This window comes from Trachurus trachurus (assembly GCF_905171665.1).
Source record: "Trachurus trachurus genome assembly, chromosome: 20".
Classification (NCBI taxonomy): domain Eukaryota; kingdom Metazoa; phylum Chordata; class Actinopteri; order Carangiformes; family Carangidae; genus Trachurus; species Trachurus trachurus.
This window is the reverse complement of record NC_139911.1, coordinates 19759652-19785866: the sequence shown is the minus strand read 5'-3', so window position 1 is coordinate 19785866 and position 26215 is coordinate 19759652. Positions and strand designations below refer to the sequence as shown.

General features: G+C 45.7%; 1 protein-coding gene across 2 annotated transcripts in view; it reads right to left on the bottom strand.

Annotated features, from left to right (window-relative positions):
* arhgap21a (Rho GTPase activating protein 21a) overlaps positions 1-25848 on the bottom strand; it is an 84642-nt gene extending 58794 nt beyond the window's left edge. For both annotated transcript variants that reach the window (XM_083995651.1, XM_083995652.1), the window contains exons 1-2: positions 25463-25848; positions 24285-24502 (exon numbers count right to left, since the gene is read on the bottom strand). In XM_083995651.1, the coding sequence (XP_083851777.1) occupies positions 24285-24362 (78 nt within the window). In that variant the 5' untranslated portion in view covers positions 24363-24502; positions 25463-25848. The remainder of the gene's footprint in view (positions 1-24284; positions 24503-25462) is intronic.
* Between the last annotated feature and the right edge of the window lie 367 nt (positions 25849-26215).

Genomic DNA, 26215 nt, shown 5'->3' with positions numbered 1-26215 from the left:
TGCATTAACCTTTCACTGAATGATTAAATAAACAAAAGAACATTATGAAATACTTCCTCTCCATCCACTCTGTGGGCTGTGTGTTTATCTCCAGTGTAAACACAGCACCAGTAAGGTTTAATACACTTAACAACTCTCTTTGGTAAATCCATTGTGTTTATACGAGGGCTGGCTGGTGGTCTAAACCACAGTAGTAGGAGCAGGTGTTGTGTGAATGAGCAGGGATTAACCTGTGACAGCAGTCTGACATGAATGGGTCAGTTTTAACACGTCAGACCGACACAGGAGCCGAGCGTCACCGTGGCTCTGTGGGGTCCCGTTGACCCTCCACCCAATCGGGATCCGCCCTTTGTAAGACGGCCCTGTTCCCCTGCAGAAGCCACCCAACGCCCTACGCCACCCGCGTCTGGAAACTCCACACAGACGTCATTAATCAGACACATGGACAAACACCTGATTCAGGGAGCCAGGCCGCCGCGACTGGAGAACGGCTCGTATAGACGAACCTGTCCACCCTGAATGTAAACTCAGCCACTCAGCCTTTCCAGCCGTCTGAAAGGTTCCTTTAACAAACTACAACACTGCCGTTAGCACACCGCTGCGTGCTTCATAAAGAGCCCATATAGCAGCAGTGTAAGCTGATCTTGGAATTCCCTGGGCTGAGGTTTGAGGTCGGACTGCTGTAGACTCAGGAAGGCCGAGGGTGGAGGGTCCACTCATTCCAGACGCATGCCTGATGGACGCATAATTACACCGTAATGGGTGACGAGGCACGTGGAGGGAGAGCGGGGCCCGGTCAGATGAATACACACAGCTCTGTGGTGTTCTGCTTAATGAATCCCTCTTCATTAAGATGTTGATTCATTCAAATGGGGATAAAACAGTCAAGGTCATCACTATGGTTGAACTGGTGGAGCAGTAATTAATGCAAACAGAGTCAGATGAAGCTTTGAAAAACAGGCTGGTTTGCTTTAGGGCTGACATGTGCAATGTGCCATGTTTAATAAGCTATGTGTCCTTTTCTGTGTTTACACTCATGTAAAACTGAATCTGAATTTGTTTGTAGGAGAATATCAACAGAAGTCTGAAATCTTATCTACAAGACTTGACTTTAAACCACTTCATTATTCAATATTCAATGTAATGCCCTCTAGAAATGATTAAACTAACAGTGATGTAGGTATCTAAACCTTTAGCCTCAGAGTGTAATAGTAGCACTCGTCCTTCTCCGAGTCGGCCAACTCTGTACACCCAAATATGATCCACACAGTTTCAGATTCAGTGAGGATATCATCTACTGAGGTCTAACACAACACACATCGTAACACTGCCCAGATTCCATGTAGTTCAGTTTTTAACTTTTAAGTAATCCAGATACAGTTTTTTTGTACATTCATGGGTACATTAAAAAAAGGACCTGCTGAAAGGGAACATCTGTACTTCGTCTCCACCCAAACAGATTGTTGCAAACTATGCACTAAATATGACAAGGAATGATGATAATAAAAGAAATGATATGAATAACGTTCATGTATTTCAAAGTAGGGGTGAAGATGAGCCACTACAGTCACCAGCCAGAATCCAAACCTGGAACAAACATAAATGATATGCGTCTTAAACCACTCAGCCCCCATCACAGCATCATACATCAACACAAACTTGATGACTCACTTAGGCTGTAGATTCTTTTCTCGGGGAACTTGCAACTTAAATTCGTAAATCTTTTATAAGAGACATGATTCATTACTTAATTGAAAAATGATTTACCAATAAATCAATCATGTACATCGTGAACTCTACAGACCTGCAAAAGGTAGGACAAAGAAGTATGCACTAACCTATGACTGCATCCACTCAGGAAATACCAAACATGTCATCTCTTGCATTCAGCCCGGCTATTATGGTCGACCGGTGAAATATTCACAACTGCCATTTAAAATTCATAAGCGGCTGCAGAGATGCTCCCAACCTCTAAAAATAGTTGTAACAGCGCGATGGAATATGAAATATTCAAGTTGATATGAACCCTTTAGCCACGTCTGGTAATCTCATGTTTACCTCCCTCACGTGCGGCGGCTGGAGGCATGTGTTCCAGCTACAGAACACAGCCAGAGACGGCAGCCAAAACAGCAGCTGCTGCTCTCTTGATTGTAATTATCACCGCCGAGAGTCTCCTCACATGATGGAGGGTCGACACACGGCTCTGCAGAGGAAGGAGGACCAGTCTGCAGGCAGGAGTGGCTTTACACAACTAGTCACACTCACCTGTTGACACACAGATTCACGCAGCACCTCTCCCTATTCATCATACACACATTCACAAAACAATGACACATCAGGGGCAATCTGGGGACCGAAAATCTATTTAAACTATTATAATTAGCCATATTTGAGCGATTTATCAAACAAAAAGTGAAATTATTCATTTCACTTTTTCTAATATAAGGATTTGCTGCTATTTTATTATAAACTGAGCTATATTATGCATATTTTGGCTACAAGCCTCACTTTGACATCTGGGAAACTGTGATTGTCATTTCTGATTGGATATCCACTGCACAATTAATTTCTCACTTTATAATGAAGATAATAGTGAATTACATTATTTCTTTCCAAGCATTTTGATGCTCTAACTATTATTTAACTATGTTTCACGGTAAGCATTCATACATGTAAACTAAAGGACGTTTTATTTTACAATAGTAATACCATTGCGTTATTGTGAAGGCATTCAGTGGACTGTAACAGATTTGGTATGGGACAGATCTGGTATTGGTTATGAATAGAGGCGCTCTGCACTGCAGCCAACACTGATGAGGGCTGTGGGACACGCCCTTTAAACAACACACACATGCACATACACACAGCCCCGGGCTGACCAAGAGCTGTAAATTACCCTGCTATTATATCCAGCTAGAGAGTGAGAGAGGGAGGCAGAACAGTGAGAGAGAAAATGAGAGAAACAGACAGAAAAAGAGATGAAGAGTTCAAGAAAATGTGCACTGAGTCACTGTGGATGCCTGTAGTGTCTGACAGAGGAATGATGGTCCCTGGAAAACACCGTGGTGCTTTCCCCAGTGTAAACATGGCCGGAGTTGGAGCGCATGCAGCGCTGCAGATCTTCCCCCTCCATCCTATTTCATCCATTTCCTCTCATCCCTCACTTTCCTGTCAATGGGTGTGTCCTCTGAACCCACCACCTCCTCCTCCTTTTCCAGGCGCCTTCAGCTGCTCCTCAGACCTCTGAGTTTAGCTGCAGCAGCCTCATCAATTAAGACGTTGACACGCACGCCCAGAAAATGACTCGGTGACATCATGTTGCATCGCATCAAAAGGACCACGCTTCAGACGTGCGCGCGGCCACAGTCATTACGATGTGGTCGCGATCCTTCGTTCTGCAGATAAACTCATGTGTCACCGAAACGACCCGGTTGCGATGTGGAAAGTTAAAAACCCGACAAGATTCCTGAGAACTGCCGACACGTCAAGTCTGCTGCTTTCTCCTTGCTGCAGTGGGGGGGGGCGTTCCTCCTGGGAGCATTTGGCAGCATCTCCGAGAGGATGCAGGTCTGATTTACAGCCTGAGTAATTCTGTGGATCAGGCCCGACTGTAATCAGAGATTTTTTCTTTTTCTTCTTCAACGTCACGTCTGAGCGGCTGTCTGATGTCAGCTGGTGTTTCTCACTGGAGTCACTGCAGGGCTGGAGACAAGTTTGGGGAGACAAGTTTAGGTCTTACAAACATGGGGATAAAAACCATGACGTGGAAACACAGGCGAGAATTGGACAAGAAATCGGATGCTCAGGGTCATGAGTGAGATAAGGCCGTGAGCTCAGGGTGAAGTAAGGAAATGCAGATAAACTTAGAGCCCCCAGGAGATGTTGAAAAATGATTTGGAAGCCGTGTAGCTGCTGCTAACGTCAGCCGGGACTGCTGTTCGGGGGCGGGGTTCAAGAGAGTTCATGTGACCTTGCTGCAGACACACAGACAGACATGGGATTTATACAGGGCGGGGCAGGTGTGACCGAACAGTAATGTCCTGTGTTAGCTGCGGAGAGAAGAATGTCGCCTTTCTGCTGAGCGCCGACGTCACTCGGTGGAGAACGGTCCTGGAGCCGGTGCCGTTTGATGTCTGCCGGTGTGTTAGAGCCAGAAGCCTGCGCACATGGGATGTATCGACGGACGTCTTCTCGTCAGGTCTCGTTCAAAAAGAGCCCATCGCGCTGATAAGAAACTGGATGAAAGCATTCTCCCGGCGGCATCTCCTTCAACGTCTGACATCAGAGGCTCTTCACAGCTACAACAGTCCCTGCTTTTCTTAGGCCTGTTCCATTCTGTACTGTGTCTGTCCAACAAAACCCAGTTATGTAATGAGGACCTAGGCCAGATGAGCTGAAAAGACTATTTAGCTCTCCACCTCTCAGCGTAGAGCGGCTCAGCCATTCTTCGCTGGAATGTTTTCCTCCCATGTTTGTCCAGAGGGGCTGAGACCCCCGAATCCACAGGGCTGACGAATCAGTGCTCTGTGTGAGTGTGTGTGTTTGTCTGCCTGTCTGTCTGTATTTTCTTAATCTGGGGTAAATGAGTCCAAGTTGACTGATGAGTAACCCTTTAGAGGAACGGCCCAACAGTGGTATGTGCCGTTAGCAGACACCATGATGTAGCTATTATTTCAACGTGGTAAAGATAGATTTTGAAAACAACACAAAAATGTGTGTTTACCGCCAAACATGCTGGAGAACAAAAGAGGAAAGTGTGGACGAGACTGAAGCTGCAGCTCAAGTTAAATTCTTGAACTCATCAGCGTGTCTATAAATTGTCATGTGTTTTGCCGTAAACACGACACTTAACTCAGTCATTCCAGGTTAACACAACTTAGTGGAAAAACATCACGTAAAGTTTTTTAAAACGGCATCATAGGATCAAGCTGTGAAGATGCAGCTGAACACTTATGGATGGTCATTGAATAGCTAGGCACTCATATAACTGTATACAACTGTTATGAAGTCCCTCACTCTGCTGCCAGGAGTTCATCTCTGCTCATCTGTCCCATGCCCCCAAGTTACTGACGTCTTTCCACTTGACGTTGCTATGACGTCTGTTTGCAACTTGTCTCCCACAACTCATTTGAAATGAATGAGTACTTTTCATTTGGCATCATGTTGTCGTGCTGGTGGAAGTGTGGATCTGAAACCTGGTGGAAACTAGGTGAGCTGAGCTCCTTCCTGTTAAACATGCACCAGACAGTCCTCATGACTGAGCCACAGCTTTTACAGACCACCAGCTAAAGCCCATTATCTGCCCTGCTGCACAACTGCTTCCAGACACGCACCGTTTTTTATGAGCACTATCATTGCTGTAGTGCTGGAGACAACATTTCTTACATAGACATCCTGAATATTTTCACTCAGGAAAGTGCAATTCTCAGTGGCTATTAATTATTTCACTTGATTTTCTTGTTCCTTGGAGGGAAACTCAACTTGCAACAGCCATTCAAAAATGTAGCAGTACAGGCATTGTACATATGTGCAAATATATACAAATAGACAAAATCAATTAAAACCCCTTTAACAAAACTATGAAATGACTTTTTTCTAAAAATACAGCCTGCTAACATGGACCTGCTGATCATCTTAAGTGACTCAGCGCTCTGATTGTTTGTACTTGGATCTGGCTCTTGGGTGATTTTGTATGTTACTGTAAGAGAGGGAGGGGAGAGGGCTGCTGGTGGTGCTGCAGGCCCAGATTGAGGGCCAGATGGCTTCACCAGCAAACTCCACTGACTGTCACTTGGCTCGTGTGGGTGGGAGGAGGGGCAGGAGAGTGTTTGTATGAGTGTGTGTGTGTCTGTCATGAAGGAGAAGAAGTCGGTGATGGTGGTGGGGCTGAGCTGGAGCAACTGATTAAGCATTAAATCGGTTTCTAATCTGTTGGACGGAGAGAGGATGATTTCTACTGGGGACAGACAGGACTCTTAATACTTGACAGAAAACAGTGGTGCCAGACACACACAAACGCACACAAACACCGAACGCACACGCACTCTGAGTTCTCCCTGGCAAGATAAATGAAATTGGGTTTCAAGGTTAAGGTTAAAGGTCAAGGGTTACGTGTGAGTAGCAGCAGACAAGACACTCAGCCTTAATGGAGACCTGGACATAAGAAGCCCCTGTCTCTTTATGTGATGAACACTGACCCAGACCAGGCTGGTGGGAGTCTCCTTGTCTTTCTGATACAACTTGGGAGAAACCGGTGTACTGGTATGTCATAAATCTACAATCTACAACAGATTCAAACCACAAATGTGATTTTATATCATGCTTGTCTTTCTACAACTGTCAGGACTCATCAGGTTTGTGCTGAACATCACACAGACAGGGCTTTTATTCTTCTCTATAAATGTGTTCTCCCGTAAAAAAGAGCGTTACATCAGAGCAGAGAGCTTCCTGCCTTTAACCTGGCTGACTCTGCAGACTCTGATAGCACAGGGGAAAGCAGTCGGATTAATCTAACGAGCCAATGTTCAAGTCCTATCAATGGCATGCGGACTGTCTTTGAAGTGGCCATCAACCTGCCAAGTGGCGCCGGTGAGGCGGCTGCGGATTGTTGACAGGGCGACGAGTCACGATTAAACGGCTAGCGAGGAGAAAGTGTAAGGAGACGGAGGGAGAAGCTCGCAGGGGGTTAAGTAAATCCAGAGCTCATTGGTTTAAGCTTGCCAGTCTAAATTGGCAAGGACGAATCGTGCGTGCTGGCGGGAGTGCAGGTAAGCGCAGGATAGCTTGGCAGACGAGGAGTCGCAGACAGCTAGCGACCGTCAAGGGATGCCCAACGCCTACCCTGTAGGTGCGACCGCTCTAATCCTTTTAGGAGAGCCGAGATCAGCTGCTAAACTGGGCAAACCTCAGTCAGTCAATCCCATTGACAGGAATGTTCCACCATGGCGTCAGGAATAGTGGCAGGAGTCACACTATATCCCTGCTCTGCTGCCTGAGGCCTTCGGTGCATTGAGCTGGCTGCAGAACACGATGTTAGTTTGCAACAAGAAGGCAACAATTCGTCCAAATTCATCATCACATATGGTTCTTGTATGTGGTAAAGGCAAGAGAAGGGACGTGCTCATGGTTGAAAAAGTGTGGAGTCGTGGTTAGAAATGAAACAAACAACAGTCTCTTCTGTTTAAGTCAAATGTCTTGTTGACAAACCCATCAACCTGTGTCACCCGATTCCTCCTTTGTTCCCGTCATAATTTATTCATTTGCAGGAGGACCTCGGATTCATTCTGTCGGTTTTCTTATGACCCTTATTAGGAGCTGAGACCTGACCTAACTTTGTTCTTCCCTCCCTTGTTCTTCTATCCCCGTCTTGTCTTTCATGTGGGCACCGGGGGCAGCTGCTGAGCTCCAGGTCTTGCCAAATTCTTGAAATCTAAGCCAACGGCTCGGTGTGAGGACAGGAACCGCTCTGCTGGGGATGAGCTCTGAGGAACGACCCACGGCTGCGTTAGATCCCGCTCGAAAAACTATGCGAGACTATCCCAGACGTTTCCTGCGGCGCGGATGTGTTGTGACCTTCACCCGGGGCGTGCGCCCTGCGAGTATTAACCCGACGGGCCTTATGCTGAGAATGAGGCGACGTCAGCCCCTGTAACGCGAGACCTCGGCGGTGTGTGGGGGAGAGGTGACGAGGGGAGAGAGGAAAGGGGAGATTAGTAGTACGGTATCCAGGTAACGGTCGTAAACACTGTCAAAGCAAGACTGAACACGGAGCGAATCAAAGCACGAGGAGGTATAATGACACGCTGACAAAATCCAGCTATTATGGTCGTTAAACAACAACAAGGGATGAAGTTACTCCACACGTTCATGTGCATGCTGTTTGTTGTTTTGGCTCCTCTGGAAGAAAGAATGTGAATACTACACCTGCCAAATGAATCCCTGCCATTACAGTTCAGCCTTGGACCTCTGAGCTCTTGAACTGGTTGCGCTTTTACATTCTTGACATTATCTCCTTCTTCTTCTGCAAGTTCGTCCTCTTCCTCCCTGCTTGCTAGATAGGACGTGTGGATGCGGACCAAAAAAACGATGCTGGTGCATCCACGAGCTCTCATTCCTGGCTAAGTTATTCCATGCACATTCTGCACATATTTTGTTGTATGGGCCACATGTCTAGATCAAGACATTGTGTACTCTGTGAACTCGATATGACAGACATCTGAAGGGGAGAAGAAAAAAATCACTGAATTGCAACGTACACCTACAGCTTTCCTCAGACTGTAAAAGCACATCCTGCAATGACGCTCTCCAAAAGCACACAGTGCTCTTTTCAAAACACTCGGAGCATGCAGTCTGGCGATGGAAAATGTTAGCTAGTAAAATACTGGAAAAGTGGGAGCCTCAGAAATGCATGCGCTGAATACGGCAGGGCCAGTATAGCGCGAGCTGTCCAGCAACCCGTCTCTGAGGAGGGTGACGCAATACAGGACGGGAGGGAGGGGATGTAGAGGAGAGGGGGCACAAATATGTTGACTATTATGAGCTGACCCCCCCCGCCCCCCTCCACACTCCTCCTTCTCCTCCTCAACCAAGTCCCCGGCAGTCCCACCCAACGCTGAGGCCCATCTGGAGCGCCTCGTGACCCAACTGATTAAAAGCAGTTGGGGCCTTCGGTGAGATACGGCCAGTGGAATGTTGAGACTGTGGAAAGGCCCAGAATAAGTGTGTCTGCCGAGGTGTGCGAATTTACACAATGTGTATGTGATACTACCGCATGCTGATGTGTTTGTGTGTCGGATCACGTGTGCGGCCGCGTGTCCACGGGTTGCCATTCATCAGCAGTCAATCAAATCAGCTAAGAAAAAAAAAAGAAAACCCTGAGCGGAGGTGATGGATGCCTCCACTGGGACTGCTGGGATGGATTGATGGGAGCACCTGAATCACAGCTATGGACCCCACTGTTTCTTGACCCCATTAGCCTCAATGCAAACACAAACACACACACACACTCAAAGGTTAACGGATCTAGTGTTTATAGCCGTCAACCTCGACCGTAACCACAACCAGTAGAAACCAAAAGTCTCCTCCAGTTAGGGTAATATTTCTCATCCTGTGTCTGTGGTTCCTCCTCAGCCCATTTGCACCTCATCCACCTCAGACCTGGCAACCTCGCCCCTCACAGTCACACCATACAAACCAAAAGGTATTTACTGGATGCACCCGTTGAGCGGCATCATCCTCGTCCACCAGGGCTGTAAATGGGAACCAGGCTGAGAGTCTCATCTCTCCTGATGGAGCATGATACGAGGGCCTAAGGTTGATCTTTACTGCTCTCGTCCCGACGGGGGATCCTCGGTGCGGTTTATGTTAAGCTTAACATGTGTTTTACTGCTTAATTGAATAATGAAGCGATGAGGGAAGAGGGAAAAACCACACGACCGAGGACTGCACCGAAAAGCTGCCAGAGGAGGATTGAGCGGTGAGGGCTGCATACTTTGGTTTAAAAGCGGCGTTCTTTTTTATAAGCGCTGCGGCTACGTGCCTGTCAGCGACACTTTCATTATCTTTCGTACATGCCAACGCTAAATCCAGCAAGGAGAAACCAAATTGACCACCCCGAGTCCCTTTTGTCAGACTCGATCCGTCAAAGTGATCGCAAAAGCAACTGTTTTCAGTGTAGCATCATGTTATGTAATTGAATCCATGCTTTGTAATTTGGTTTGGCTAATATGAAGCCGATTCAAGCCATGTTAACTGGCATTTTCACTAATGCAGCCGTTTCACAGTCCATCTGGCTGCCTGTTTTCTTCCCGTAACTGTGTAGATGTTTGGCTGCTCTGGACATCATTGTTGCTTTTTCCATCCTATTTGTACACTGTGTTGAATTATTTTCAAAAATGTGGCGCAACACAGTAACAGGGAATGTCTCCAAACAACTATTCATTAATTTGCATGTACTTGAAAAACAGGGATTTTTTTTTATTCTTCTGGAGAGGAAACTTTGATACGGAAGTGATGGATAATTACTACTACTAGTAAATGAGAGCTCGGCCTATCAGTGGCGCGCTGTCAGAGGAGCACAGGTGAGGAGGCGCTCCGAATGCTAATGTGGTGTCGTTTGGTCTGTGACAGAACAAAGCCGTGTCAAACGCTGTGTATGTACGCTGACACATACAGGACGGAGGGCATCGTTATCGCCGTCTGTATCTCCTGCGCTGCCCCGACCAATCCCAGGCTCTGGCGCTGTGCGGGGTTGGCCAATTAGCAGCCCTTTTTACAGCGATGCCTTCTGGCTGTGTGAGGGAAACAGGAAAATATGCCAGGCTCACCGTTTTAAACAGGAGCTGGAAGGACAGGAAAAGGGCATGATGGGATTAGAGCTGTTTCAGACTTCGGATTTTTCAGAATAAGACTGTCCTGCTACGAGCACAGTGAAACTAAATGAAACACAGAAATGACATGTACTGAAGTGTTTTATTCTGATGGCTCTGACAGCATCTTAAGAGTATAGAGGAGATGACCGACACACGCCACTGATCTATGGATTTGCTGTTGCGGCTCTGCGGAGGGATTCTCCCTCCCCCCACTCCACCCTCTGACCATCTTGAATGACGTAACTGCACTTAGTAGGTTGATCAGGTTCAGATGCAGCGCACACATCACACTGGCTGTTCTGGCATTCAAACAATGCCAAATAAAAAAAAATGTATATAAAACTCCACTGCGAGCCTTTTCTCCTCCAGCGTGTCGGTGATATTTACAACTTTCCTTCCAGAGAGAGGGAGGGAGGCGAGGTGGAGGGGTGGTTGGGCAAAAGACCCAGTGTGTAAACACTTATAGAGCAAAACAAAACAACACCTCACACACTCTTTTCATGGACGCACACATTGCATTGCACGCACAGCTCCACCCACTGGCGAGGCTCCTCCCAGCCCTGTCTGCATTGCACCAAAGAGAGCTGCATCTTCTCCCAGGCAGTTTTTCATGAAGTGGGCCGAGGAGGCTCAGCAGCATCCAGCTACTTCCTATTCACATCCTCGCCCATCTCCTCTCTCTCTCTCTCTTCCTTCTCTCTTTCTCCGGGTTGGAAGAATAACATACTTGAAAAATGACAGAAGAAGAGACGTTTTTATGTGAATTCCTTTTCGGCGTTACCAAGGTTACGCTCCAAGGACAAGGTGTTTGTCGGTTTAGTCGAGCCGAGCCGAGCCTCGGGAGACGGCTTGTTTTTCTGCAGTTTTGCCGCACACATACTTAACTGCAGCATCACTGCATGTTTACCGCAGCACTGTGCACATATGTTGCAGGGATTATGTCTCTGTGTGGACGGGGGGAGGGGAGGGGGGAGTGAGGGGTTACTGTGGCAAGTGTGAGGTGAATCAGCATTCTGTTCACGCCGCCTTTCACTACAAACTGCTGAGGACAACAGTACGGCTCAAACTTACAGACACAGGCGGACGTGTCCTGGGTCCACACAGGAGAGGAAAGAAAAAAAAACACCTCCACAGTCTGCAGCTGCATGCAGAGACAATGTCACAGCTACCAGCAGCCACAGGAGGGATGGTCTTACATTTCTTAGTGTATCAAATGTGACCTATTTCTGTAGCGAGTAAAAACTACAAGCTGATTCATCAACATCGCTCTGTGCAAACTCTGGCATCCTGACAATTAGACTGGTTCTACTGAAATATTAGTTTTCTGTTCTAGATCAAAATGTTTACATAAACCCCCCTTCGTTGGTTGTGACACTTTGATAGTATTCATCAACAATAGCAAGACCTGTGCCTCCAATAAGGGCCGAGTGTTGCTTGTAATATTTTTTTATATTTATTTATTTATTTGAAAGGGACAATACACATTAATGAATTGATGAATTAATCAGTATACAAATGTAAATGTGTCGGAGTTAGCAAGACTGCTAATTTACATCCGCAGTCCCTTGGCAGGTAATAGACAAACAGACAGAGGAATAAGAGGTAGCTTAAAAAAAAACAAGGTGCTTAGAGGTGCAAGTCAGATGCTCAAGTATCTTATGTCACAGAGCTCGTGCTGCCCTCTGTGTGTAAACATTAACCTGTCTCAGTGGGAGGTATTACTCCAGGGTTTGATGCCTCAGTGAGTCCCAACTTACTGTGACAACACATGCTTTACACAACAATAAAAGATTCATTCATTTCAAAGTGCATCCTTCCCCTCTTTTTTTACTTTCACATCCAGATTAAGGGTTTTTCACACCACAAACTTCTATTTTGAAAAATTCCCTCTACAGCAGGGTCTTGATTTCCAAACTGGTTTTGTCACTAAACTACTAAAAGGAGAAAAATACTGTATGTATCTGAATCACAACTGCTATGATGTGTGCTCTGCTTCAGTCAAGTACAAGAGTCAGTGATTATGCTGAATAAGAGGATGAATAAACTGCTAAGACTCAGCACAACAGCCAGGTCAGTCCCACTTGGTACCAGTGATGAAAGGAATAAAAGAAGCAGCTGTTTTCCTATTGTTTTCATGTTTTAGTATTGACAATACAAGTGTATGGTAGTGATTTCCATGTGCATAATAGTGGATGTGGCTCAGGACCACATTAAGTTATCAAGACAGTGAAGCAAATCCTTCAGATGAATTGATTTTATGCCTAAGAGAGAGAGAGAGTGACATCACCATCAAGGTTAGCTGAAGACAATCTGTGAAGCTGGTCAATTTCACTGACATGCTGAAACTGTCAGCACAACAGTTCAACACACAACAGTGTCTGTGAACAAAGCCACAGGGATGAAACAGACAGTAAACCACCTCTGCATTAAGAGTATAAAAGCCATCCCAGAGGGAGTTATGTGACACACAGCCACATGTGCAAGCATGAGGCTGATTAAAGTTCTGATGTCTGCTCGGGACTGATCTGGAAGTTTTATGACTCTCTCTTCTTCCCTCCCTTTTTCCCGCCTCACTTTGCTGCCCTTCGGCTGCTTTCATATGCTAATGGACGGGGGCAATTGTGTGGGCCAGCAGCCTGGAATTCCTCTCCACAAAGGAGAAATGGAGATGGAAGGAGCGAGGAGAGAAAAGGGACAAACAGACAGACAGAGAGAGGCAGAGAGGCCAGACGACAGTGGGCTGATGCACATCAGAGACCAAAGCCTCTCTACTCTGGTGTATGCTACTGTGTTCAGTCACAACGCACAGATAATACAACTAAAAAGCATAAGATTACACCTTTAAGAGATTGGAACCAGTGGTTTCTTTAGTATTTTCCTATAAAAATGGCTGAAATAATTAATAGATTATCAGAATAGTCCAGAATTCATTTTGTCTTTTCAGCTCCTCTGTTCTCCATATAGCCTCCGCTCTGAAGCTTGATCATCTTGTATTGTATCATGCTGAAATGTTCAGTCTGAAGCTGAAAGTCTCTCATTAAACATTTAGCTCATCAACTAGGAAATGATCAGTGAAACTGTGAGACTTTTACTGGATTTACCATCTCAAATAAGAGGATTTGCTGATTTTTCATTGTTAAAAATCAGCCTGAATTGATTATCAAAGAGTTCAGGACTTTGTTCAACAAAATGAGCCATTTGAGGAGGTCACTTTGGGTTGCAGGAGGGTGCAATGGACTTTTTTTTTACTACTTTTCATAAACAATACCATTCATCAGAAAATAATCTGAAAATATATTGGTGGAAATAACATTCATAATAGCTGCAGTATGGTTCAGTCTATTAATCTAGTACTTTTCCTGTTGGTGCAAATGTTTTCTGGTATTTTATAGATTCATTTATGTATGAACCTAAGTACTAGATTATAATAATCATTAGTTATCATATTATTTTCTCTCTCTATCAAATCATTTTCATTTCTATCATTATTTTGCTGATGGTTTTTCAGTCCAACAAAGCACAGAGGGGCACATGGGAAGCCCCTCCCGCTGCGTTGGGTGTGGTCCGTCAGTGGAGGTATAGCTACCAGTGCATCAGAGAGGAAGCCATCCCCCACATCCAAACGCTCAGAGCCAGGAGCGTCTAAACAAAGAGAGAGGACGTGCCGTGCACCGCTCCATCCAGCCAGTCACCTCGGCCAAACCCCCCCAGAGACAGAGAGCAGGTGGGCCAATTAGAGTCCCTCGGGTACCCCACCCAGATGCGAGCAAGGCTCTATATAATTGGTTTCCTCATCTATGAATTATTAATCCTGGTTGCTCTTTGAGGTTTTTTGACAGAACAGCGCGCCCTCTGACATGAAGACTATCCTGTTTAACCCCCTAGCGTCATGTTAAACCTACTCTTCAGGACAAAGTGGGGAGAGTCAGACATATCTGAGTGCACGCAACAAACAGCAGGGGACGGAGGTCGTTTACTGTATGATTGCTTTAGTTAGAAACAACATCCTCCATAACGGGCTACTTGAAATGATCCACTGTAAATATACTAACATTTAAAAATCTAACGAAACACTATCTTTCTGTTCCACAGCTGACGATGGGACAGGACATAATGCAGTAATCTAATGGTGTTCAACTTAGTTACACATAAAGGACATTTCATTTGAAGGCAATGGCAGTAGGGGATGAACAAGTCCAAAGTCCATATTAACTGTGGAGTCACAGAACATTTGGCTTTTTTTCCCCACAGTATTTGCCTTCAAATCAACTGAAACTGTCAAAACTTTATCGACGATTGTCGGTTGCCATCGACTAATCCATTAATCGACCGATCGTTAAACAAGTCTGCAATGGAGGCTTGAAGGATCACTATTGTTCATGAGAATGCTAACATTTATGAGAGGCCGACATATTAATAGGGCAGCGGCCTTGTAGTTATTGGTGGCAGCCTTGTTGGCTTCCTGGCTCCTCTCTCTCTGTCTCACACCAGGTGTTGGCCTGTAAATATTTCATGAGGCCTCGGTGCTGTGCCACTGGCACACAAAGGGCCGTTTTGAGCGTCTCGGACAGCAGAGGCTCTCTGGAAACAGAGGCCTATCAGTTCGGCTTGGGACACAAACAATTTTCAGCACTGCTAAAATTAAATTAGGGGAAGGGGCAGGCCAGAGAGCAGCGCTGCCGCATTGCTCGACACGGCAAGACTTCTTTACTCCTCACATCAGGCATTCCATGGCAAAATGAAAAAGGGGAGAGGAGGGGGCGCACACACAAAACAATGAGCTGTCTGTGTCAGTATCCAGTGAAATAGCCAAAAAAGCATGTCAGAGATATGAAGTGTTGCCGAGGGTGCCAAGTTGACTTCTGTGCATATAGAGACAAATGGATACGGCCCCACAAAGAGCACTGTATGTCAGACAGACATATTCATATGCTCAGATGCGAGCGTGTATACGTCAACATGGAAAGTCTTCGACCTTTGCACCTTTGAACTTAACATATCCCAAGGTCCCGCTGTATTTTTACCAACCGGCCTTTCATCTGTCTGAAAACTGACATGCATGAATATTTGCAGCGGGTTCACATGCACTCACATTTACCGACAATATCTCAGTGGCTTCAGTGAGGATTACTTGTAGCAGGCCCAAGAAAAAAAGTTAGCAGTCCAAGAATCACTTGTTAAATCACTTGACTTTGTGCAAATCAAGTTTAGTGTCGAGCCACCTGAGGCTGCATGTGTGTGTGTGAGAGAGAGAGAGAGAGAGAGAGAGAGAGAGAGAGAGAGAGAGAGAGAGAGAGAGAGAGAGAGAGAGAGAGAGAGAGAGAGAGAGAGAGAGAGAGAGAGAGAGCGAGCAGGGACACTCAGAGGTCAGCGTACCAAGCGCTCCACAGTCTCCAGTTCCACCACTGCACTACTGAATGAATGCTGGCTATTAATACCCAACATGTCAGGGATGCCTTTGCTGGAGAACTCCAGGGAGCAACAGGGGACAGAGGGGGGGAGGCAAGCTCATAAACAGGGTGAGGAGAGGTGACCACCATCTACAGGTAGAGAGAAAGTGTCAGAGAAGACGCTGCACATCCAGCTGCAACCAGACTCATACGAGGTGGCTTTGCATTTGAAGAGCCAGGAGCTTTAGTTGCACCCCCTATCCTTAATCCCTCAAAGTTTTCACACTCTACTGCTACTATCTAAAATAAATAGGATTAAAAAAACTGACCTGATTGTTCCAGGCGCAGTACAGATTGCAGATCAGGCCCCAGTTGTTGTTAATCATGCAATCGAGAACTTTAAGATGAGCCATTTTTTTTACGTTTCACTGCAGAAAAAACCCAAGCTGCCCGGACACCTGCCCCCTCAGCTGTGTGTACCAAAGCCTGCTGTGCCCCGTGGCGCCCCGCTGGCAGCGACGCTCCTCACTGCCACCTTGACGGAGAGGAGGGTGGAGGGTGCAAGGAGGCGAGGGGAGGTGGGGGATCATCGGCAGAAGGCAGAGGGTGCATCTCCGTGCCCATCTGGGAGCCCGGCAGGCATCCTGTCAGCTGTGGCCGTCGCCCCGGCCGCGCTTCATTAACAGAGTGTTAATGATTCATGCTGCATTAAAAAAACACTGCAGATGATCTTGGACGTAAAATTCAAAACAAACAAACAAACAGACTCCCTGGGAGACGAGAGGAGAGGAGGGGGAAAAAAAGAGACATCAGCAGTCCGGTGAAAAAAAGTCCACCTGGGTATCGACACGCAGGAGCGGCATCACCATGGTTACGCAGCAAAATGCAGACGGGCCGATGGAGGAGAAGCTTAAAAGGCAACTTTTTCTTGTCATCTGCCTCTGCGATTCGGGGCCCATCCCTGTCTTTGATTCTCTGTGCCTCTCCTCCTGTGGTGGCGTGTCGTTCCGGCCGTCTGTGCCTGTCTGTGCTCGTCTCTGCAGCAGTACCAGGCGGAGGCAGCCTGAGCATCAGAGCGGCCGATACCCACTCTAAATCTGCATGCACCAGGCCGCAATGCAGGACTCAACCAGGGGGACAGAATGATTTCCCTCTTCTCCCTCTCGCTCCTCTGGACACAGCCAAGGACAGGCGGATGTCTCTGTCCCTGATTCGATGCGCAACTTCACTCCACTGACTCGCACTAAGTCTCAAATAGAATGAAAGCGTTAAAGCTCAAGTACAGCAGAGGCTCGTACACCTCAGGGAAGATCAAAGTTGTCTGTGAGGTCCTGTGAAAAGCTGCAGAGAAGAGGACTGTGCAAGCTTTGCTGATGCGGGATGCTGTGTAGCGTGAGTTATTTATTTCATTACACTGCAAAAAAAAATCTTCACGGGAGGAAGACTCCCTGACAAAAGGGAAGAGTGCCGCAGCCCCCACCACCACGGAGCAGAGTCCCACGTCAGAAGTCAGCTCTGTAAAGTAAGTGAACGTCCAGTTAAAGACTTCCTCTCGCTGTGGGATGTTAGAGGAATCGGGCTTTTCAGACAGGAAAATATGCCGGAAATGCACCAAGAGACAATTAGGAAAACTACTGGATGCCAGTAAATAGTTGTCTGGGATTGTTTATGTTCCTTCCACCCTTTGATGCTGTGTGACGTCCAGATGGTTGTGATTGTGACATTAGCTGCGAGGCGGCTTCTTCTGCGAGATGCTCTGAGCGAAGTTCATATGAGAAACGCCATAACCAATTAGCAGCGAAGAGTCGCCCGAGGAAGGGTTTAAGACATTCATAAAGCTTTAATAACCTGTCTTTGCCTTTTTTCTTTCTCCCAGAGAACCACAGGACGCCGACTGACCATGAGGAGTAAAAAAATAAATAAATAATCCACCGTGGCTGTTTCAAATCAACACACACTTACACGACTCTGACGACCGCACAGGTGCAGCAACACGCGGTGATCGGCTTTGAAGCCGTCACGTCTTGTGCAACAACTGGAGGCGCATGTCGGAGGTGCATATATCACAAAAAGAAGGGTAAAGACAAGTTGAGTAATCATTCAGACACAAGAGTTTGTGTTAGGTCAGGAGGCTACACACACAGTCTGGTCAGAAAGGTCAGCCAAGTCCCACAGGCCACACTCGGTGACCAGACATGGCAACCCTGGGCCCCATGACACACTATCAAAAGACCAGTTGGGGAGGTGATCGCTCACTGCTCTCCTCTGTCTGCCCCCCATAAGTCTTAAACCTGCCACGCCCCCGGCCGGCGAGATTTACTGGAAAACGTCCTTATTCTCATACCAAGAGTTAAAAAACAAGCTTGTCAGTCGCTCTCAGCTTTGGCCTCACACAGAGGGGAAAACAACATGTAAGACCCAAGACTCAATGTGATGTCAGTCCACATGGCCCAGCTGTCTCCACACTGCCACATTTCTTGGCAAACTGAAACACACACCATAACCCTCGTCTCACCACAATGCACTTAAAACAAAACATGACAAATGCTTAAGAAGTCAAAGGGATTAATAGAAACAAATCTTCTCCTGAGATCTGCAGCGATAATAAACTGTTCCCAAAGCATTTACAGGCCCGGGAAACATCCAGCAAAACAAAAAACACAGGCGTATTGTGCAAATAAGATAAAGAGCCTGAATGAAATGTTGTAAAATAATAATGAGTCAATGCTGAAATTAAGATTTGCATCGCTTTACAAACTGTTGATTTCAGACATTACTTTGCTCCAAATCTGTGTCATGTTGGAATAATTTAAATCATAAAATGATGAATTAATACGATGCAAATGTCTGAATCGTGTGTACACAAAGAGAAAAGCTCTGATATCAACCAGCAACATGTGCACAAGCCCCGCCCACATCACAAACCAGGAAGAGGCCGGCGCAGAGTAAAAGCGTGCTCCCTGCCCCCCCCACCCCTCACCCCCCAGCACTGAAGCCAATTTAATTCAATCAATTCTGAGTTATGGATCTCGTGGCGCTCTCTGAACACACGCACGCAGTCTGTGCCACACACACCACACACCCTACGGTACAGTATGTAACCACAACAGAGAGCACATGCATGTGTCATTGACGTTAAGGTTACCTCGTTCCACAGGAGTCATGTGTGGGATCTGAAGCCTATTGAGGTGTTTGACAGAGGAGTGAGATTAGTATTACATTAAGTGAAGACAGGAAGTTATTACGGGCTTAAGTCAACAGCCTGATTCACTGCAGTTTAATAAGACTTGTGGGAGTTCAGTAGCTCTGAGCCGTTGATGGGCTTCTATTAAAGATAATTGTCATTATTAATTCATCTGCTGGTGAATTTCTTTTTTAATGATTGTTTATAAAAAGTGAAAAAATAGTGTTAATATTCCTTTCTTTGTCTAACCACAACAGCCCAGTTGTCACTATAGTGCTTCAAGCCAAAACTTTGTTAATGTTCCTATAATGTCTATTACTTTTATAATTAAGTTCATTTTTGACTCTTGTTAGCTCTGAAATTGATCCTCATCAACATTTGTAAGAACCCCAATTTGTATGTAAATATGTTTTAGGTTTCCCTGATCCCAAATGCAACCGTTCAAGCTGACAGCATGTTGTGGCTTTTCCATACATAACATACTGTACATCCAGCCGCTGTTCGAGCAATAACTGGGCCATGTCGGGCTACAATTAAGGCGGTTGTGGTCAATTTAGAGAGACTATATTTACTGTCAGACTCAACTCGCTATAAGTTCAGGCTTGAATTTGAGAAGCTTCCACGGATGCTCAGAGAGAACAGACGCGTTCAAAACAGCGGCTCAGCAGCTTCTCCTCCATCCATTCATGAAATCATTCGTTCATCAGCGTGCCCTTGTTCGTTTCCACTGCTGATGCTGACAGGAAATAATGTGGTTTCCTGCAAAGACCTCAAAGCCCACACTAACACAGTGGGTTAAGATGTGTGAAGATACCGCCCTGTTACACAAGACGCGATTAAAAGAAAAACACTGTTTATGTGCAGTTTTATGTACAGACTAAAGAGAGGAAAAGTCACAGGAAGAAATGTGACATGAAGACTCTCCATAGCAACAGTCTATATATTCATTATCTACCAGCCACTACACAGCACATATTACATAATCAGTGGTTAATAAAGCCTGTAGGATGTATAATGTGACGCGATGGAGGAGGAGTGTGAATATCGCCTTGAGAAATAAGCTATGCAGATAAACTGAGCGCTTTATGCACTTCACACACACTCACACACCCATGACTAGTGTATGTCATGTCTTGGAGGCAAAGATAGACCCTGATAGGGGGCAAGTGTTGATGGAGTTGCCTTGGGCACATGTAATGGATAGCGTCTCAGCCTCACTGAGCATTAGACTGGTTCTGTTCTGCTTGTCTGCCTGCATCTACAACCGCTCCCCTCCAAAACTACTACCCCTTCCTTTTATCTTATAAGGGGTGGGGGCATCCAGGCAGGGGAGGCCATGACATTGAGCCAATTGGCAGAAGAGAGAACAAAAAGAGATGAGAGGAAAAAGAAAAAGGGTGGCATTTTTCCTCCTTATCTGTTTTGAAAGCCCCCTGCCCTCTTCCTGCTCTCTCCCTCCCTTCCTCCCTCTACGCATCCATCCATCAATCATCCATCCATCCATGTGGCCAGTGGAATAATGGCGACTTAATGTCACTGCAGCCAGTTTGGGCTTTTAGCAGACTGAGGGATGAGATGTGAAGAGATCCATGAACGTCGACCCCCCACTCCCAATGAGAGGAAAAGCTAAGGGGGCCGTCCCGACAGATATACGCCCACATATATTTTAGGTGACCTTGAGTCTGACGCAGCACGCGTTCCAGTTTCCTTTTTTGTCTTTTCCAGGAAAAAAAAAATAGCGACAATAGCTGGGAAGTTGGATTCCGTCGAGCGATGCCAAAACACACACTCCAGTTTCAGTTTGACGGCAATAATGACAAACTGTGAGGCAGATCTGGTGTTTCCAAACCGGGGGAAATCCTTCATATCGCCACTCTATCTGACTGTATGTGCTGAAACAGAAGCCAGGTCACGTTCAGGTCAGCGTCCTGTTTACTGAAACATCCCTGATGTGCTGCACGAGGCCCATTTGCCTTTCAAATGTATGCAAATGAAAAAAACATTTTGTCGCTGCTTTGATTGATGAACTGCCAGGGCTCCAAACACTGATAAATGTACTGGTCGTTTCCTCTTGGAGACACTGTAAAGATTTTTTTTCTCTTGCAGCGACTAAAATAAACCATAAGACGGGACGTTTAATTAGGGCTGGGAGGTGCAACTGGAAATTTCAGTTTTCTTTTGACGCTAAATGTGTCCAGCTGGGTATGTCCATGGAAAGAGAATGAGATCCAGTCTTTCTAGTTTCCATTTTTAAAAATTCTGGGCGCAAACTGACCACTGTCACATTCCCCGACCCTTTTAATGATACTGTCCTGACCAACAATCCACATCTCCATCCAGGGTTTTCAGGAGGAAACGAACAGCGATTCCAGTACAGTGATTCTTTTTTTCCCTCTCCAGCTCACGCAGCATTCATCTTTCCACGGGTTAAATATAGCATCACTAAAAACACGGGGGAATAGAGGACGGGTGAAAGACAAGCATGTTGCTCAGTGGTGGTGGTGGTAGTTGTGGGGTGGGGGAGCTATATTTAGAGCACAGAGCATCACCAGCACTCAGAGCATCGCCATTGGTCCCATCCTCCCTAACATGAATGAGGGCAATGATCAATACGTCCTGGACAGCTTCAGCCATGTGTTTGTTTTTATTTATTGCGCCTCTTTCTTTTGTCCGCTGATATTCTTTTTCCATATGTTCCAGGGACATGAACTTTCATTTCAGGTTGTGCCAAGAATCTATTTAAAACTGAAAATCTGAAACTGAAATTGAGTGAGGAAGACAGAAAGAGATGGTCCCATTTAGAGAATCGTTCCATCTGCTGATGTTTTTTTGTTTAAATGAGTAATTGTTTGGACCACCAAATGTCTTCTTTTGTCTGACCAACTGTCAAAAACCCAAAGATATTTGGTTGGTAATGATCTAACAGACAAAAGCAGGAAATTGTTGGAGGAGCTGGAAATTAGAGCATGTCTTTCATTTTTGGTTCCAAACATGATAAGGACTTATCATTTATAAATCAGGTTGTCAATAAATTGAGTTCTGAATGATTTTTTAAGGAACGTAGAGATAGATAACCTCTAATGGTGCAGATCTGGTTCATTTAGGACATTTGATGATGTCACCTTCGATTTAAGTCAAATTCTCACCATTTTCTGACATTGCTGGACTTCAAGAGAAGATTTATTAGATTAGTCAATAATCAAACTGACTGTTTTTCACTGAGATGTGTAGAGCTGAGAGTCTCAGCTGCTTCAAAACCAACCTGCTAGTCTGAGTGTGACAGCAGGCCGGGTGAGGCAGGGAATGTGAATGAAGCCAAGAGAGAGAGAGAGGGAGAAAGAAAGACAGACGTTATACACGTGGGGTGTTTTTCTATTAATGACCAGGGCAGCTGTGCCTAAATTACCCCAGTGTTGCTACCATAGCTTTGACGGTAGCAGGGTGGGGTGTGTCAGTGCATGTGTGTGTGTGTGTGTGTGTGTGTGAGAGAGAGAGAGAGAAAGAGAGAGAGAGAGTGTGTCGGGGGGAGAAATCTGTGAGAAGGCACTCCTTGCAGTCTCCCTCATTAGCGAGCTGAGATGATGCAAGGAGGGGGAGTTGGGGGTGGAGCAGGGGAGGAGGGGGCCTCATCCCGCCTGGGGTCTCAGCTCCCATTAGACCCCAGGGGGGGACGGCAGTTCATGATCAGTGAAGCTTGAAAGTTGGGCGAGATTTGTGTTTGTGTTGTAGGAGGCATCAGGTAGATAAAAAAGAGCTGCCTGACTCCCGTGTGGAGCCCGAGGCTGCGAGCTAGCAGGCTAAACACCGACTCACAGGTGACTCACCTCTCCTACAACCATGTCGAGGTGTTTGTCCTCCGATTATTCACAAACAGACAAATTAAATCTCACTATAATCGGGGCATTTAGGTGACTCGGTGTGTAACCATGCACCTGCAAAGTCCTGTTTTTAAGCTGCTGTTTTCTGCACACAGCATCCTTATCTTGACTGTGCATGTGTCCAATCAGTGAAGCTGAAATAACCCTAAAGATTGTGGGTTTAGTTGACTCAAGCTGGAGAGGGAGTTCATGTTGAGAGATAATTTATGTATTTTTGATGTTTCTACACAACAGCTGGCGGTTCTTTAAGGCTGTGGTGGCTGTAGTTTTAATCAGTGAGGGAAAGTCACAGGAAAACATTTATTAGCAGAAACGTATGGGAGAAAAAAATGCAGCACACTAACACTCACGGCCACCAGAGAGAAGAAAGGAAGAGAGGCTTTATCATCCGATCGTTCCGTTATCTCAGTGATTGTGTCTCATTTTCTCAAATTTCTCAATCAGACAGCACATGAAACTCAACAGGAAACAGCAGCCAGACACGACCACTTCCGATGATGCAAACGCTCTCCTGGCTGGCTCTGACAAACGTTAATCTGCTTTGACTTCTAATTATGATCTATTTTTAACAAATAACATTAGCAAACACCTGTGCTCTGAGCTCCTCCTCGCTCCCATCAAATGTTCCAGAAACTCTGTCGCTGCCTTACCCCATTCCCAAAGATCTATGTCGTCCATCCTCAGCTGGTCCTGACATAGTAAGAGGATTACAGCACAGAGACAGTACTGTTGCCATTTTCTGATGATGGATTAATCCAAAACATGCCACCGCTGCAATGCTGTTATGACATGCATCAAGCCCCGCTGGACCATGATGATGATTACGATGATGTAACAAGCTGAAGCTACCGTGCATAAGAGAAAAAGGATGAGCCCTACAATGTGCCATTTATGAGAGTTTGGCATGCAGACCTGCAAAAGACCCAGTAAGATTAGCACTGCAAGTACAAAACTGTCTTTGTGCACTTAACCAGTTGTCAGAGTGGGGAAAAAATGAACCCTATCACCCCGAACACTGGCAGCTCACTGCAACACTTAGCTCACACTCGCTCTGTTTCTCCCTCTGAGAGCATGACATACTTTGTAACTTGTGCAGCATGTCACGAGTTTTCGGAAAGTGAGAATACCTTTGACAGCTGATGAAGTTACAGCTGCTAAGCAGTCTAATGGTATTCATGGAGGTTTCACGTCTATTCAGGTGAGAGAACTACTGAATTCACATGCAATGTGTTTTGCACACCAGTAAAAGTAACACAAAGCTTCCACTGTGTCAAATATAGACGCACCCCACCAGCAGAAATGCACATAATGTATAAACACACATCATCTATAATCTGAAGAATCAATAGCCACCATGCGGGAGCTGCAGAAGCATGCACACTTATAACCAAGAGCCTGAACAGACTGTACAGTGAAGTGTAACAGCCGGGGCTCCAGACACGTCTCTTTCCAAGAGTCTTACCTCGCAAGACGAAGTTACGGCTCTGTGTTTACTCTCCTCATTGTCCTGTGGTGAATCACTCCAACGGGCTGCCATCATTTCATTTCAAACCACAGAGGAGGAAGAATTCCTTCAGAGCCCACATTGAGGTGAGGAGGATGAAGCCAAAGAGAAAAAAAAAAGAAAAAGGATCCTAATCCACACCGTCCTCCTTCTTCATGTCCGACAGTGGTTGAAATCTGCACATAAAATAAACAAGTTAGTGAAATAACAGCAGGGAAGAAACAACTGCCCACCCTCCCTATCACATGCAGGTCTCAGAGCTCAGGTCTGGTGGGTTAACACATTCAAAACAAGCCTCATAGTCAGGTTTCTGCCTGGACTAACTGCACTTTGCATCCCAACACAGACAGATGTAAGAACAAGTGCAGAAACACACCCTGAAATAACCCTTTAAAAAATACTACAGGCATTAAATGTCACATCAAAGCTCAAAGTCCTTAAATTTATGATGAGCCTGGTCATCTCAGGACAGCACGAGCTCTCAACTGACCCTGAATATAACAGTGTCAACATCACAACTCTGCCATATATCCTCATTCATTTCTAAATACAAGAGCAGTGATATCATGGGGGCATAATAATAAAGTAGACTACAGTTAATACATCAGTAATACTTTAGTTATTTTTCAGTGACTCCAAGATAAAATAGTAAAGTAATAGCTCCAGTTCAATTAACGGAATAGTTATTGCAGATAGATAGATAGTCGGGGTTATTTTTCATTTTTCAGCCTAGACGAGTGACATCTCTGTAATTAATATTAATTGGACACAGGTGGGGAGAAGGGAAAAAAACGAGACGTGCATATCAAACAAGAGCGTAATTCATGGCTGTGTCTGTGTGTGGAGGAGAAAGTGCACAGCAAGACACACAGGGCTGCGGTTTAAAAAGCGCCACACCAGCCATCATGAATCAAGCCAAAACGCTAAATATACACAGCCAGGATACAGTAAATACTAAATACACCCTGTCGCTATTTATTTTTCCGGTCTCTTTAAGCAAGAAAATCCCCCAGTGGCTCTGTTACTACGGGTTGCCGTAGACAAATACAAGCTGCATGAACAGGCGGACGACAGGTTGTTGCTGCTGCTGCTGCGGCTGTAAAATGTGAACAACACCAAAAAAAAAACCAACCTACCTGTTACAAATTCAGAGAATTACTTCCAACTGACTGAAAACACAACACACGGTGTCCATGTTTCAGGAGATAGTAGGGTTGTTCGTTGAAAAATCCTCGGTGGATCCAGAAAAAAAGGGCTGTCAAGAGATTACAAAGCGGGATGTTCAGTCTCCTTTTAGAGCTACACTGACTGACCGCCCGAGCTCACTACCTGTTAGGAAAAACACACTGGAAAAAACATGGTAAACGCCCTCCAGCGTGCATTGCTTCGCCAGGGAGCCCCGACGAAAATTAAACCACCAGTCTTCATTCATTTCCCTTCATTTCCCAGCTTCAATTAGATGCTAAAACAGTCGAAATAGAAACAAAAAAAAGTAACGTGTCGTGTAGTCGTACGTGGTCCCCGGTTGGCGGCGCGACAATCTGTACAGAGACTGACGAATCTCCTGACTCTACTGAAGCCCCGCCCCTCCGCTTGCCCCCTCGAAGGACGTCGTCCAATCGGATGGCCAGTTTAAATTTGGAATTTTGAAGCGGGCCAATTGGATGTGTTGTTACATAACAATTCCAATAAAGAGTGGAAGCTGGTCCATACTGGTCACAGACTGAAAACCAGGAGAGTGTAGTATTTATTCTTTCATTAGGCCTACTCCTATGCAAACCCAGTCTGTTACATTTAACTGAGAGCAGTGGTGGAAGGTGAGATTACGTTTTATCAAATTATGAACTCAATATATTTAAATGGTATATTTTTTGAAAATGTTATTTTAT